Raw genomic sequence first — 16,576 nt, 5'->3', positions numbered from 1 at the left:
TTAAACTGTCATATTGCTCAACCCAAAGTCATGAGCTGCTTCTTTTTTTAAGATTTTTTTTTTTATTTATTTATTTATTTATTTATTTATTTATTTATTTATTTATTTATTTATTTATGAGAGAGACAGAGAGAGATTGAGAGGCAGACACACAGGCAGAGGGAGAAGCAGGCTCCATGCAGGGAGCCCAATGTGGGACTAGATCCCAGAACTCTGGGATCACGCCCTGGGCTGATCAACCTCTGAGCCCCCCGGGCTGCCCCTTAGCTAGTGTTTTTTATTTTATTCCTCACTCTTGAGATTAAGAAGCTCATGACTGGGGGATCCCTGGGTGGCTCAGCGGTTGAGCGCCTGCCTTAGGCCCAGGGAGGGATCCCGGGATCGAGTCCCACCCAGGTCGGGCTCCCTGCATGGAGCCTGCCTCTCTCCCTGTGTCTCATGAATAAACAAAAAAAAAAAAAAAAAAAAGGAAAAAGAAAAGAAACACTAGCTAAGCAATTTGTCACGGGTCAACAAGCCAGGATTCCGCAGGTCCATTAAACCCTTCTCATCCCTGTCCTTTGCCATTTGAACATCAGGCTCCACCCCCAGAATCTCCCCAACCCTCAGGGAGTTAAAGGAAATGAGACAGCCTTGGAAGAGGAGCAGAGACCACTGAAGATCTTGACCCAGACCCTCTTCCTCGGCTAAGTGACTCAAGTCATCCTGACATCTTTCTTTCCTTGCGGAGGCCATATTCCTCCGGAAGGCTCACATTCCTCCGACATTGGAGGAAAAAGGACCCTTCTATGGAGTCAAAGAGCCTTGGACGCAGTTTTAAGGCTACCATTTACCACGTGACCTTACATCGCTTAACTTACCGAAGACTCTGTTTTCACATCTGTAAAACGCAAATAGATGCGACACTATGTGCCTCAGAAAATTGTTTAGGGCGATAATACACGTTTTCTCACACACTGCCCTGCATATGGTAGTATTTTACTGATCGGGGAAACCTGATTTTCCCCGGGGCTTATTTCGCCAGGTCGTCCCGGCCTGCTACCCCACGCCCCGAGCTGTGCACGCCCGGCCAACTCCCGACGGAGCCAGGGCCCGCCTTCCAAGCCCTACGCCCCGGCACCCCCCCAGCCGACAGGCAGCAGCGCCACTCCCGCCGCCGTCGCCGCCACCCTGCCGCGGCGGCGGCTGGCGTCACTTCCGCCGGAAGAGGCGGGCGCGTCCGCGCGGTTGGCGCGAAAGTCGGTTCGCCGCCTCGGCAATTTCCGGGTTCTGCGTCGGCTTCGGGTCGGGGGCGCCGCGGGCTGCGGCGGGTGTGCGCCGGGCTGGCGCCCGACCCCAGCCGCCGTCTGGCAGGCCGCGCGCCCCTCCGCTCCCCGCCCGAAGGCCCGCAGGCTCCCCCGAGGTGAGTGAGGCACGGGGGGCGGACCTGGCTCCCTCCCCACCGCGGTTGGGGGGTCGCGGCACCTCCGCCGGCCTACGGGGCCCTCGGACCGGCGGGCGGGACCTTGACGCCGTAGAGGATGGGGCCGCGGTTGGACCGAGAGCCGGGCCCATCTGTGGCAAGAGGCAGGCAGGAGCGCTCGGCCTTCTGGGGCATGACCTCGCTAACCGGCTTCCTTGTTTATATTCAAGTCCGTTTACTGAGTGAACAAGCGTGGACAGTCTGGTTCTGTGTATCCTTAAGTGCAGTTGAATTGCTCCTTGGCTTAGGGGTCGTAGAGCCCCAGAGGCCCTGAACGTATTCAATTTAAAGACTTTCATTTCATTCTCTGACGTGCAAGGATTGATGTTGTCCTCTTTTTCCTTGACTTTGCCCACATTCCAGCGTTTCTTAGAAACTAATGAACGAGTTCATGGGCAAGGCCAGAACGTCTCTATCCTTGGGCATTGCTGTTCTGCACAGAAAAAATAGGTGCTTTTAACATGTAACTTCATACGTGATGTGTTTTTGTCCTTCTTAATGGTTCCTCTATTTTGACAGTTCAAAAATGTCCAGAAATGACAAAGAACCGTTTCTTGTGAAGTTTTTAAAGTCTTCAGACAATTCCGAATGTTTTTTTAAAGCTCTGGAGGTAAGAATAGTTTGAAAATGGCCGTGAATTCATTTCCTCCGTTTTAGTGTTTTTGATTTGTTGGGCTTTTTATGTCTTAGTAATGTTTTATTTTCACTCTAGTTTTACTGTAGTGTACATCAACACGGATGTGTCATTACATAGTTTTGGATTGGGGTAATAAATAGTTCATTATTATATATTTTGGGGGGCATGAAATCTATCGCTTTTTTTTTTTTTAAGATTTTTATTTATTTATTTGACAGCACAAAGCAGAGAAAGAAGCAGACTCCCCATGGAGCAGGCAGCCCGATGCGGGGCTGGATCCCAGGACCGTGGGATCATGACCTGAGCTGAAGGCAGACACTTAACCAACTGAGCCAGGGCACCCTATTATGACATTTTTATTTAAAGTAGCAGAGCTGCTATTCTTGAAAATTACATTGCTTTCTTTGTCTACTAGCCAGAGTAGACCTTTGTATGTTGAAGAAATTTGAGTCTGTTTTGTACTGGTTACACTTCATTTTTTGGTAATTAGAAGTAGGTTTCACCATGTACACTGTAATATGGGAAGGTGTGGGGGGGTGTTGTAGAGCCTTGCTACTTAGAGACCCCGGCCACATCAGTAGAGTTGGAAATGGAGAACGTTGGGCCCAACTCAGACTGACCAATTAGAATCTGCATTTTAAAAAGATCCTCAGGGCAGCCCAGAGCCGCCTGTAGCCCAGGGTGTGATCCTGGACACCCCAGATCGAGTCCTGCGTCAGGCTCCCTGCATGGAGCCTGCTTCTCCCTCTGCCTGTGTCTCTGCCTCTCTCTCTCTCTCTCTCTCAATCTGTGTCTCTTATGAATAAATAAATAAAATCTTTAAAAAATAAAAAGATCCTCAGTGTGATTCCAAAGTTTAAGAAGCACTATTGTAGCAGATTTTTTTTAATATATATTTTTTAAGATTTTATTTATTTATTCATGAGAGACAGAGAGAGAGGCAGAGACACAGGCAGAGGGAGAAGCAGGCTCCATGCAGGGAACCCGACGTGGGACTCGATCCTGGATCTCCAGGATCACGCCCTGGGCTGAAGGCAGCGCTAAACAGCTGAGCCACCAAGGCTGCCGTGTAGCAGATTTCTCTTAAAGTTCATTCAGCAAATAATTATTCAGTGTCATGACGTGTTAAGCACTATTGTAGTACTTGGGATACACAAGTGATTACAGCAAGCAAAGATCCATACTTTCTCAGAACTTACATTCTATTTTAGCAATAAGAACTAGACATGAATCAGTAAATGAGTAAACTGTACGGTATGTTAATAAGGTGCTATGTGTTACGGAAAGAGAAAAGAACAAAACAGATTAAGGAGTTCTAGAGAATGTTGAGAGGAGAAGGGAAGGTTACAATCTTTAGAGTGTGATTGGTGAAGGCTTTATAGAGAAGATAATTGAGTACACTTGAAGGAGGTGAGATGGTTGGCCATGTGGATGTCTGGGAAGAAGCTTTCAGGCAGAGAGAACAGCCATATACAGGCCCCTGAGAAAGTACTTGGAAGTGCCTATCCAACAGTAGTATGGCTGTAGTATAGTGAACGGGGGATGGGGGAAGAATATTAAAAAGTACCTTAGAGAGTAAGGGTACAGAGGTCATGTAATGGGCCTTAAGGACTATTGTAAGGACTTTGACTTTCTCTTTTTCATTTGAACAGATCTGAAGTGAGGGAGCAAGTCAGATGAAGACTGGGAGGGTATTCCAGGTAGCAGGAACAATAGCAGAGCCTCTAATTAGGTCATGCTTGGCTTGTTTCAGGCCTAGCAAGAAAGTAGGAGTGGCTAGAGAAGAGTAGGAGAGGTGAGAGGTAGAGGGTTAAGAGTGAGGAGATAGACAGGGGACAGACTCATGACCTGATTTGTATTGTTAGAGATCGATCACTAGTTGCTGTACGGAGAAGAGATTTAGGGCCAAGAAAGGAGAAGGAACCACTTTGTAGACTTCTGCAGAGGTCTAAGTGAGAGATGATAGTAGCTTTCAATGGGGGAAAAGATTGGATGGATTTTGAAGGTAGAACTCATAGGACTTAAATACAGGTGAAAAATTTTATGTGCATTCTTTCTTTTTTTTTTCTTTCAGTCAATAAAAGAATTTCAATCAGAAGAATATCTTCAGATTATTACAGAAGAAGAGGCATTGAAGATACAGGAAAATGATAGGTCACTTTATATCTGTGACCCTTTTAGTGGCGTTGTCTTTGATCACCTCAAAAAGGTTTGCTAACTTTTCATGTGTTCCTTCCATAGTCTGATTTTTGTTTTTGCTTCAGTGGACATAAGTTCTTTACTGACCGTGAGATATTATACAGATTATGAATATAGAGGAATCCTTTGGTTTTAGGAAACCAGACTAGTATTTTTAAAGGCTAATCATGTTACAACAAGCTTTTGTTGTATGTAATTTTTATATTACAGGAGATTTAACTTCTCTTAGCTTAAGTGAACTGTATAGTAATGAAACATTTTAATGACAGAGTTCTACTGTACTTAAACTCAGATTTTCAGTAAAGAGTAGGAAAAGATCTCAACATAACGCTTGGTTACTTACTGTCTTTCCTATGTGCACTTGCACGCAGAATTTTAGTACCTGTACCTTGTAGAGGGTCTGAAACATTATATGCCTAAAGGAAACATTTTGGGGATGAGTATTGCTAATATACCAATGAGCCATCTTATCTCTCTTTGTTGATTCCAGAGTCTACTGACTCATTACTTTTTTGGTGTCTGGACAAGCGAGAAGCATTGAAATAAAAGTAAACTGGCTGTAATTCCATCCAGATTACAAAGAAGTGATTCTTGTTTGAAGGAGAAGAAAACATAGAAGAGTAGGTAGATGCAGTATCTGCACAATTTATGGAAGGTCTGTGCCCACCTTTGCCAAAAGCATTGTTGGTCTTACCCTCCTTTTGGAAATAACACTCCTTGTCAGATAGAGTCAATAGCATTAAAAACTCAAATTTTCTTGGCTGAACAAAAAGATAGCAGTAGTCATTTACCATGTAGATCTTTTAAATCAGTCATGACTTAATGACTTTGGCATCCGTATCCTTTTTAGATCTGGCTTGAATATGCTGATGTTGAGCAAGACTCAACTTTTCTAAACTCAAGTTATCAATGAAAATGAAAGGCCATATTTTTAATAACCTGTAATATCTTTGAGAAATACTTACTTGGAAAGACATTGAGTTGAAGACAAAGTATTTAAAACACAAATGTAGACACTGCCTGGGATTTTTTTATGTGTGACAGAATAGGTATTTTAGAAGGGGTTAATTAGGCTCTTAAACTTTTAAACTGCTTGATTGGATACTTCATTTAAAAAGTATATATGGATGTTTCCTATAATTATTATAGCATAAGATTGTTAGTCCTGTACCCTCTCACTTAGACTATGTTTGTTTCAGATACTAAAATTTGTTGGCTGTTGTGACTAAATGTGGCTCTTGGGGCATATATCTTTTGATAGACTGCATTGTTTGATTTGCATGTGTGTTTATTTAATGTGTCTCTGAGAAATTATAATGGTCTTTATTTTTTTTATAATAATTTAGTGATTTTTCTGCAGTGGTTCAACTGTATAGAATCGGTAAATATTACAAAATGTAATTTTATAAGCAGGAGGTCTTTTCCAACATACTGAACTTTCTCCCCTTTTTTGTAGCTTGGCTGCAGAATTGTTGGCCCTCAAGTAGTCATATTTTGTATGCACCACCAACGATGTGTCCCAAGAGCTGAACATCCAGTCTATAATATGGTTATGTCTGATGTAACTATATCTTGTACAAGCCTGGAAAAAGACAAAAGGGTAGGTGCTGAGAAGAATATGATCAATATATTTATCTCCATAGTTAATCTTTTACTGCAGAGGAGACACTTTGAAAGACCTTGTACTTGGTGTTCATGACTTAATGTCAGTATACACCAATGAACAGCTCTTCTATTTTAATGAATACAGTGGAATCTGTTTTATTGAGAACTGACTACTTGAAAGAAAACATCCTTTTCCCCCTATGCAGTTGATGAGTTAGAGTCACATTTTTCCACTATAGATAGTTTATCTTAAAAAAAAAAAAAAAATGATAGGGTGCCTGTGTGGCTCAGTTCATGATCTCAGCGTCCTGGGGTTATTGGGCTCTGAGCTCAGCAGGGAGTCTGCCTCTCCCTCTCCTCCTACTTGTGCTTGTACTCCTTCTCTCTCACTCTTTAATGGATAAATAAACCTTTTTTAAAAAATAATTTAAAGGAGCATTGATAGAATGGGCTGTGAGTTTAGCATCAGCTGTTAGGTAAGAAATGCTTTAATAATGCTCCCTAAGATAAAATATATATTTTTATATATGTATATAATTTATATTTTTAAATATGTATATGCACAAAGTATATTATAGAAGCAACATAGGTTAATAAAGTCATGGAGTTGAAAGAAACAACTATAGAAAATAATATGCAAAGGTAATTATTTTTGAATTTGTTGTAATTCATATTTATCTTTATCCAAAAAGCAATTTGATTAATTATTTAGCTTTATAGTGGTGAGAAATATTTGTGTCTTCAAGCTAACAACAAAAGGTATTTTGGTTTTTGTATAAAAAAATGGAAGAGATAGTGGATCCCTGGGTGGCTCAGCAGTTTAGCGCCTGCCTTAGGCCCAGGGCAGGATCCTGGAGTCCCAGGATCGAGTCCCACGTCAGGCTCCCGGCATGGAGCCTGCTTCTTCTTCCTCCTGTGTCTCTGCCTCTCTCTCTCTCTCTCTCTCTCTCTCTCTCTCTCTCTCTCTCCATGTCTATCATAAGTAAATAAATAAATCTTTTTTAAAAAAGTGGAAGGGATATTGTTTGCTTTAATATTAATGTACTTTCTTTTGGGTTTACAGGAAGAAGTTCATAAATATGTACAAATGATGGGTGGACGTGTATATAGAGATCTTAATATATCAGTAACTCATCTTATTGCAGGAGAAGTTGGCAGCAAAAAATACTTAGTTGCTGCAAACCTAAAGAAACCGATTTTGCTTCCTTCTTGGATTAAAACACTTTGGGAAAAGTCACAAGAGAAGTAAGAAAGACATTTATGTGTTTTCTAGATTTGAAAAAAAATGATATGTTCAATCATTTTGGCATATTGTGGGTTTTTACAGGGGAGGTTTTATGTTGTCCTCTTGGGATTTGTTATTCAGGGACAAAAGATGGGGTTATTATTCCTCAGTGAAAATAAGCACCATCTGCAAGCTCTTATCAAGATATACCTTATCAGGGTATAAGATGGTAGGTAGAATAGGCTATTGATTTAATATTAGCTATAAGTAAGAAATAAACATTGTTTTCAGCAATAAATTCTTGTTAAATAGTTGAGAAGATCACGGTAGCAACTACAGCTCTTAAGTTACATTATCCTTCCACTACTCTACCCATATGTTAAGATGGAGAGTGAAGTAGCCATTTTGACAGCCATCATCCTTCTCAGAGGTATCTGTGTGAAGTTGAATGTAAACATATGTAAGCCATTAACTAAGATGTAGTCATTCAGTAAATGGTAATCAATCTCATTTTATATACCTAGCCTGGAGCGAGGCATTTACCATGCACACTAACCAAACCAAAATAGCATCCCTGCCGTTGTGAACCTCAGGGTTGGACATTTTTCCAGTCTTCCTTTCAACACTATCCGCATCCTAAATGTGTCTCCACATGGGTACCTTCATTCCTAGCACATCTCTCTTACATGGTAAAAGAATGATGATATTTTTGTTAGTATTCTGCCAAAAATCATTGCTTATTATTTATTTGATATAATGGACGGATAAAAAGTCCATTTTTCTAGTAAGTAACCAAGATCCTTTGAGTTTTTAAGTAAATTCACAATTAAAATATTGGAAAATACACCACTTTGACCAGCATGGACTTACAGAGTTAATGAAATGCATTTTACTTAAAACAGTTTTATTTGGGAAACCATCTGAAATATTTTTTTTACCAGTGACATGGTTGAGCTAGATGAGCAATTAGTGTAATTTTTTTTTAAGTGTCAGTTCCCTTTTTTCTAAAAAAATGAGGAAAGCATTAATGATTTCTTTTGTTTGTCATTATTCGTCTAAGTTTTAAACAATCTAGTGTATTAATATGTTAATTTTTCCTTTGTTTTCCCCAGAAAAATATCTAGATATACTGATGTAAACATGGAAGACTTCAAGTGCCCAATTTTTCTTGGTTGCATAATCTGTGTGACTGGGTTGTGTAGCTTAGATAGGAAGGCAGTTCAGCAACTCACAGTTAAGCATGGAGGTCAATATATGGGACAACTGAAAATGAATGAATGTACACACCTCATTGTGCAAGAACCAAAAGGTAAAAACTGTGTTTTCCAAATGGAAAAAAACGGAAAATTTTCTATAGCATTTAAAATTAAAAATCTTTACAGAATAGGTTTTTTATCTGATATGTTATAAATCTGGTAATTTTTGCTCCCTTAAAGTCTTAAAAAGATAGTTTGGGTCACAATCTTTAGAAAAATTACATGACTATCCAGGTTTGCCCAGGTCTCTGAAAAGTATTTTTTTCTGTTTCCAGTGGTTTTTATTGTTTGATATGTTTTTTGTAAGGAAAAAAGTTTCCTATATAATTACCAAAAACAAAACAAGAAATTTGGATGAATAACACAAAGGCTAATAGATGTAGCTAAATTACATATCTTTCTAATGATAAGTTTAAAAGGCTTGGCTTAAAAAAAAAAAGGCTTGGCTTAGTTTTTAATCAGCTTTATTGAATGAATTACAAGTTGTAACTTGAAGATACGCCTTGCCAACATGAGGCAGGTAAAGAAAAAAAATAACACTACCAATAAAAATTCCTTAAAATTGTGTTTAATTTTGGTGTCCTGTGACCTTTATATCTATTTTGGAAGTGGTGTTTTGGGTTTGTGTTTTGTTTTGTTTTTTTACACCAATACCCTTAAAATATATACAAATTGATGTAAGAATTTTGTTAATGTTTTTGTTCTCTTTATAGTGTTTTATTAAGCTACCTGGATAACAAAATTAGAAAAAAAAAATAAACCCTGCTAAAATTAATTAGTAATTGTCCTTAAATCAAAACTTTTGGGTATGGCCAATTGTGACATTATAATTGTGAGTGGAGTTGGTAACTACTGTTGAATTTCTAAATCTGAAGTCTGTTCATCAACTCTCAATGTCCAAAAAAATCCTTCTTGTGTTGTTGTTTACTACATATTGATCTCAGTTTCTCTAGGACACTCTTTCAAAATACATTGTGTTAGAAGTTGTTTAAGGCAATAAAGATATATTTCTTATATACCTATTTATTTTGACTTCAGGTTGAATCCTATTGACATTGGAGTGGTCTATTCAAAGCTGGTATTTTTTTTATATTACAGACATTTACAATCTTAACAGTTGTTTTAAGTAGTCTTATTAAATCCACATAATTAAAAAAATAAAATATAAAATAAAAATAAATAAATAAAGCCATATAATTCTGTGAGTTATTCCCATGTTATAGATTAAGAAATTGGTTTAAAGAAATTAAGCAGTGGAGGCTATACTCAAACTAAGTCTAATATTTCAATTATCCCACATAAATTATGCAATCTTAAAAGATACCCCCACACATACACTGTATAGCCTACTGTTTGTGTAAGATTAATTACTGGTAACTTTAATTTTGTTGATTTTTTTTTTTCCCCATTACCTATCATGCTTCGAATATTTCTAGAGATAGAATTTAATGTTTTACATTTCTGTTTCCTAATGAACATGATAGGTCAAAAATATGAATGTGCCAAGAGATGGAATGTACACTGTGTGACCACACAGTGGTTTTTTGACAGTGTTGACAAAGGTTTTTGTCAGGATGAATCCATATACAAGACAGAGCCTAGACCAGAAACAAAGACTATGCCTGATACTTCAACTCCTACTGGCCAGATCCACACAGTTGACAGTAAGTTTCAGTGGGATTAAAGTAGACATTTTTAACCACCATTTTCTGTGTTAGAATTGATTTGTAAATAGAATCAGTGAGATATAGTAGGGAATTCCATCCTTTCTTGCTCTGCTTCCAGGCACAATTGTATAACTAAATTGTATGAAAATTAGTCTAGAACTCCAGGTATTTCCTTTTATAATAGATGAATATTTTCTTTCATACCTTGATTTAATGCAAAAGATGATTAAGGAAATCAAGAGTATTAATAAAGACTTAAAAGAATAAATTTTTCCAAGCCTGACTGGTGGGCAAATGTTAATACATTTTTGCTACAATTGTTATAGACCATCTGCATTCATAGAAAATTGAAAACTATTTCGATTTTGTAGGTGCCACATTGGCAATTTAGCAGGTGTTATACTTTTTTCTTTCCCAGACCCGACAGTCAGCAACTTCAGAATTTTAATGGAAGCAAACCACTATTAAAATGTATTAAGTGTATTTTTATTTGAATAATATACGAACTTTAATTTATTTCAATTTCCTTTGATACTTGACCACCAAGATTTCAATTAAACCATTTAAAGCTTAATTTGGAAATTGTTCACAGCTCTTTGTGTATAAGAAAAATAGTAGGAAAATAGGTAATCGCAATTTTATCTCCATAAATTTCCATATCTTTGATATGTAGGTCGTACTCTTTCAGATGTCAGCCATATTTCCAACATCAATGCAAGTTGCATAAATGAATCAATGTGTAATTCAGTGCTTAATAGCAAAGTGGAGCCTACCCTTGAAAATCTAGAAAATTTGGATGTCAGTGCATTTCAAGCACCTGAAGATTTATTAGATGGTTGTCGGGTATGTCTTGATTATGTTATATATGCAGTGATCCTAGTCTGACTTTGAGGACCCCTCAGAGTTGGGCTTACTCCTTATCCATATAAAATAAGCCTTTCACTCTAGGGGAGCAGATGCAAGCATTAGGCCACATCTGTCCGTAATTGTCATTTATTGTTTGTAAGATGCTAGACTGTGCTAATCAATTCATATATATTGTTAATATGTTGTAAATAATCTCATTTAATTCCCACAAATAACTAAAATGGATATGATGCTGAGGTTTAGCAGATTAAAATTCTTACTCAAATTCACACAAACATTAAGTAGATAGCTATCTACTGCAAATCCTATATTCCTAACCGTTAGACCCTCTGCTTTGTTTAATGACTCTTGGGCTCCTTAACTTTTTAGTGTATGAATAAACTATCTTATAAGCGCTTTGGTGGAAACATCATATGCTATAAATTTCCTAGAGCTGATTACTTATCTAACAATATTTATTTTATTTTGTTAGAGAATGAGACAGCACGGGAGAGGGGAGAAAGGATCTCAAGCAGACACTGCACAGAGTGCAGAGCCCAACATGGAGCGCAATTTCAGGACCTTGAGATCATGACCTGAGCCAAAACCTAGAGTTGGACACCTAACCAACTGAGCCCCTTAGATGCCCGTGACTTTAGGTTATTCTTATAGGAAGTTTATGATTCCTGATTTTTGTTACAATATCTTCTAATATGGAGGTTACTTAGTTTGGGATATAAATGCAGTTAGGAGTAGATTTGCCAGTCTTAAATTTTTTTAAAGATGATGTGAAATAAAGATGAAAAGTCTTTTTATATTTATTAAATTGGTTTAAATACATACATACTTAATAAAGATGTTATTGTGTGTGTTTTATCCTCAAAGCACCGTCCTCAGTTCAACTTAAATTTTCTTGTGTAATCAACTATGTAAAAGGTATCTCAATTTATAGGTAAGAAAATTGGTTTAAATATCCTGAGTAACTTATCATGGTCAGGTAGTTAATTATTGGCCTCTGAACCAAAATTTAAACCCAGGTTTTCTGAATTCAGATATATGTGAACTCCAGTTTATTTCTATAATTTAAATTTACAAGTAGTAAGATCTTTAGAATTCAAGAAGCTACTTATATTTTAGACATTGCTTTACAGTAATATCTAGCTTCTATTTTATTTAAAGCCTCAAAATACTTACCAAGTATCTATTGTGGATAGCAATGCTATGGGACTGTGAAGAAGTAATAAAAAATTAAAATTTCAGAATTGTTGGGATGCCTGGGTGGCTCAGTTGGTTAAGTGTGTACCTTCAGCTCTGGTCATGATCTCAGGGTCCTGGGATCAAGCCCATGTTGGGCTCCCTACTCAGTGGGGAGTCCTATTCTTCCTTCCTCTCTAACCCTCTCCCCGGCTCCTCCTCTCACTCCCTCGTGCGCTGTCTCTCGAATAAATTTTAACAATCTAATTAAAGGAATTGTTAAAATCAGTTTCAGAATATACTCCATTCATAATGTATTTTAAATATGCACAGAGCTGTCTTGTTTACACACAGTGCATTTAGATACATATTTTTAGTATGTTTCTGTTGGGAGAAAGAAATCATCTTAAATGCATTAATCTAAAGTAAATATTTTCTTTCTTTGCAGATCTATCTTTGCGGTTTTAGTGGCAGAAGGCTAGATAAACTAAGAAGGCTTATTAACAGTGGAGGTGGAGTTCGTTTTAATCAGCTCAATGAAGATGTAACTCATGTTATAGTGGGAGATTATGATGATGAATTGAAGCAGTTTTGGGATAAATCAGCCCACAGGTTTTGTCGGTTTTTAATTCAAAGCAATTTCTACTCTGTAATGATTTTCCTTAAAATTGCATATCCATGCAATTATGGAAATTGCATGGCAAGTGGGATGATGGTCTGTAGCTTAAACTAATACATAATTATGTATTATTTTTATAGGCCTCATGTAGTAGGAGCAAAATGGTTGCTGGAGTGTTTTAGTAAAGGTTATATGCTTCCTGAAGAAACATATATCCATGCTAACTACCAGCCAGTGGAAATTCCAGTTTCAGATCAACCTGAAAATAAAACAGCCCTTTTAAAAAAGAACAACAGCTTTTCTAAGAAAGACTTTGCTTCTGATGAAAAGCATGAACAAGCTGATGAAGATCTGCTCTCTCAATATGTAAATAATAACCCGACAGTAGGTAAGAAATAGTTGATTAGTATTTACAGTCATTAAACATTTTATTTTTTTTTTTTGTTTTTGTTTTTTTTATTTTTTTATTTTTTTTTTATTGGTGTTCAATTTACTAACATACAGAATAACACCCAGTGCCCGTCACCCATTCACTCCCACCCCCGCCCTCCTCCCCTTCTACCACCCCTAGTTCGTTTCCCAGAGTTAGCAGTCTTTACGTTCTGTCTCCCTTTCTGATATTTCCCACCCATTTCTTCTCCCTTCCCTTATTTTCCCTTTCACTATTATTTATATTCCCCAAATGAATGAGAACATATAATGTTTGTCCTTCTCCGACTGACTTACTTCACTCAGCATAATACCCTCCAGTTCCATCCACGTTGAAGCAAATGGTGGGTATTTGTCATTTCTAATAGCTGAGTAATATTCCATTGTATACATAAACCACATCTTCTTTATCCATTCATCTTTCGTTGGACACCGAGGCTCCTTCCACAGTTTGGCTATAGTGGCCATTGCTGCTAGAAACATCGGGGTGCAGGTGTCCCGGCGTTTCATTGCATTTGTATCTTTGGGGTAAATCCCCAACAGTGCAATTGCTGGGTCGTAGGGCAGGTATATTTTTAACTGTTTGAGGACATTAAACATTTTAGTAGTAGAATATTTCTGCCAGGTTTCCTAGATTTTAAGTTAAACCTTTTTCTTTCCTTAATGTTTTGTTACTTTTTCTAAGCAAGCAAGGCCAAGAGGGCTGAACCCTCTGACTCTCTTCAACTCACTGGCTCTACTTTGATCTGTTTTATATACCAGCATCACTTCTTTACTGTGAGTTTGTAACAGCATAAACACTTTTTTTAAAGACTATTTATTTATTAGAGTGCACATGGTGGGGTAAGGGATGGGCAAAGTGAGAGGGAGAGGCAGACTCCCTGCTGAACAGAGAGCCCAACTTGGGGCTCCATCCCAGGACCCTGAGATGATGACCTGAGTCAAAGGCAGGTGCTTAACCAGCTGAGCCACCCAGGTGCCCCATGTAACAGTATGAACTTTTATTTTAAGCTTGTAATTACCTCTTACTTGGTTATTAGGATCTTTAGTGCATCAGTATTGCACTGTGGACCACAGCCTCTGTATGTGGTCTTCCCATTGTGGGAAGAACTATTGCCGGTGAAGAGTTATGAGCATTTCTTCTGTTTTAAGAAAAAGTTTTTGTGAAATATTTAATACATTGAAAGAGATGTCAATAATGTAATGAGGGGATGCCTGGGTGCCTCAGTCGCTGAGCATCTGCCTTTGGCTCAAGTTGTGATCCCAGGGTCCTGGGATCAAATCCCACATTAGGCTCCCTTTGAAGAGTCTGCTTCTCTCTCTATGTCTCTGCCTCTCTCTGTGTGTCTTTCATGAATCAATAAATAAAATCTTAAAAAAAAAAAAGAATACTGTGATGAATAACCATATACTACTAGCTAGGTATAAAAAAATAGATTACTGCACTGTACAAAATATATATACTCTAATTTTGTGTATGTTTTAGCTTATGTGAATGATATATGGTATGTACTATTTTGCTGCTCTCCTCTGACCATGAGAGAGATTTTATTTAATCCCAGTAACTGGTTGAGTATACCACAGTTTATCTATTTTCCTATCTATAGAAATTTTTTTTTTCTTTTTTTTGCCAGTGCAAACAGTACTGCTGAGATTGTTCTTACCCATGTCTCTGATTGCTTGGGATTTCTTTACATTTACATAATATCAAATTTGGTGTGCTGTATATGGATTAATAGATGTGTTAAATTCTTCCACTGTAATGGTGGCTTTGACAGTTTCTCCATGTAGTTCTGTCAAATTAATTTTTTAATATATTTTGATCTATTACATGATCCTCATTTTCCTAATTTTTTTTTTCTTTAAACTCTGTTTTGTCTGATATTAATAGAATTATCTCTGCCTTGTGTGAGTCAGTAGTGATCTGGTATGACTGACTTTTTCTTTTAACTGCAAATTTGGTCAATTTACACGTTTTTTTACTTGTGATATATTTTTATTATTTTATACCATCTTATTTTGTGCTTTCTGTTTGTCCCATTTTTCTGTGCTTCCTTGTTTAATATTTTGCCTCCTTTAGGATAGCCTGAGCTTGCCCCCACTTACCCCTATCTCCCAAGTCCCTGTCTTCCCTCTACTGATGTGGAAGTTACATCTTTTTGTATTTTTGTATTCCTTGGAACATGAATGTGCATCAAAACTTGAAATCTAAAGTTAATCAGAATTTTTATCTTCATCTTGAATAATACAAAAACTTTATGACACTAACTTCAACATCATTGCTAATCACACTCCCCTACATACACTAATACAGTCAATTTATGTGCTTTGGACTAGTATTTTCATTGTCCTTTTAATTTCACAATCAGACACACTGTTTTATGTGGTCCATACTTATTTTGATTTACCAACATGTTTAGCAATTTCTTTGCTTCCCATCCCTTGTTGTATCTGAGACCTCTTCTGGAATCATTTTCTTTCCTCTTATTAAATGATATCCTTTAGAAATTCCTTCAGTTTCTGTTAATGTCTTTACTTTTACCCTTGTTCTTAAAAAGTAGTTATGCTAAGAATATAGTTCTAGACAGTTACTTTGAGCTCCTTTAGATGTTGTTTCATTGTCCTATTTCCATGGCTGCTGGATAAGAAGTCATTTAGTCTAATTGTTATTCGTTTGTAGGAATTCGTTTTTTTCTGGCTGTTTTTAATATCTCCCTTTTATTGCTCATTTCTAGAGTTTTACCATGTACTTGTCCTACTTAGAATTCATTGTGTTTTCTAAATCTGAGGATTAGTGAGGGGTTTTGTTTTTTTCATTCCAAAAAAAATTTCATCTGTTATCTCTTTGAAGATTGCTTCTTCCCCATTCTCTATATTCTCTCCCATTAGCTCTGTGTGTGGATTGCTTAACCTGCCCTTCAAATTTCATCTTTTTGTCTTTCTATGATTTATTATGGATTTCCTTCCACATCACTGTTTCTCTGTTCACCTGTTGACTAATGTTGTTAACCTATCCATTAAATGTTTTATTTCAATAATTATTTTTTCAGTTCCTGGAAGTTCTAGTTCTTTTAATAATCTATTACTCTATATTTATGTCTTGTTACTTATTTCTTGAAATACATTAAAGATACTGCCACACCTGAATGGAGAGGAGAGGTAAATCTCTTTATTGTTCATGGCCCCTAGATTCTTGATGTTTTTGTGATATTGTAAACTCATTCTTACTAGGACTGTGGGAATTCTGAGAAGCTTAAGGTGAGGATTTGTTTCTTTAGAAAAGATTCATGTTTAAATCTGTCAGAACTCTAGTTTTCCAACTCATGACATGTCTCAGTTTATTAGCTGAATGTTTTTTGGACCATTGGGGTAGTGTAAATTGATAACCTAACCTAACCTACATCATAGGACCAAGCCTATGATGACAAATTGTCAGG

The 16,576-nt window shown here is 37.3% G+C and overlaps 2 protein-coding genes across 8 annotated transcripts in view; one reads left to right on the top strand and one right to left on the bottom strand.

The window, feature by feature from the left end:
* The window catches only part of LOC477071 (inhibitor of carbonic anhydrase), a 55,814-nt gene extending 54,722 nt beyond the window's left edge, over positions 1–1,092 (bottom strand). Inside the window, exon 1 of the mRNA XM_038570923.1 lies at positions 861–1,092. The gene's annotated coding sequence lies outside the window, so the exon portion shown is untranslated. The remainder of the gene's footprint in view (positions 1–860) is intronic.
* Positions 1,093–1,290: 198 nt separating this feature from the next.
* TOPBP1 (DNA topoisomerase II binding protein 1) overlaps positions 1,291–16,576 on the top strand; it is a 61,738-nt gene continuing 46,452 nt past the window's right edge. The window contains exons 1-10 of one of the 7 annotated variants that reach the window (XM_038570918.1): positions 1,291–1,402; positions 1,982–2,072; positions 4,174–4,308; positions 5,755–5,898; positions 6,967–7,148; positions 8,241–8,437; positions 9,869–10,048; positions 10,725–10,894; positions 12,540–12,703; positions 12,851–13,098. In XM_038570918.1, the coding sequence (XP_038426846.1) occupies positions 1,989–2,072; positions 4,174–4,308; positions 5,755–5,898; positions 6,967–7,148; positions 8,241–8,437; positions 9,869–10,048; positions 10,725–10,894; positions 12,540–12,703; positions 12,851–13,098 (1,504 nt within the window). In that variant the 5' untranslated portion in view covers positions 1,291–1,402; positions 1,982–1,988. Of the gene's footprint in view, positions 1,403–1,544; positions 1,674–1,825; positions 2,073–4,171; positions 4,309–4,788; positions 4,954–5,754; positions 5,899–6,966; positions 7,149–8,240; positions 8,438–9,868; positions 10,049–10,724; positions 10,895–12,539; positions 12,704–12,850; positions 13,099–16,576 lie in introns of those variants that run through there. The other 6 variants (XM_038570917.1, XM_038570914.1, XM_038570916.1 and 3 more) reach the window with 6 other exon arrangements.

This window comes from Canis lupus, chromosome 23 (genome assembly GCF_011100685.1).
Source record: "Canis lupus familiaris isolate Mischka breed German Shepherd chromosome 23, alternate assembly UU_Cfam_GSD_1.0, whole genome shotgun sequence".
NCBI classification, from domain to species: domain Eukaryota; kingdom Metazoa; phylum Chordata; class Mammalia; order Carnivora; family Canidae; genus Canis; species Canis lupus.
This window is presented reverse-complemented; position numbering and strand designations above follow the sequence as displayed.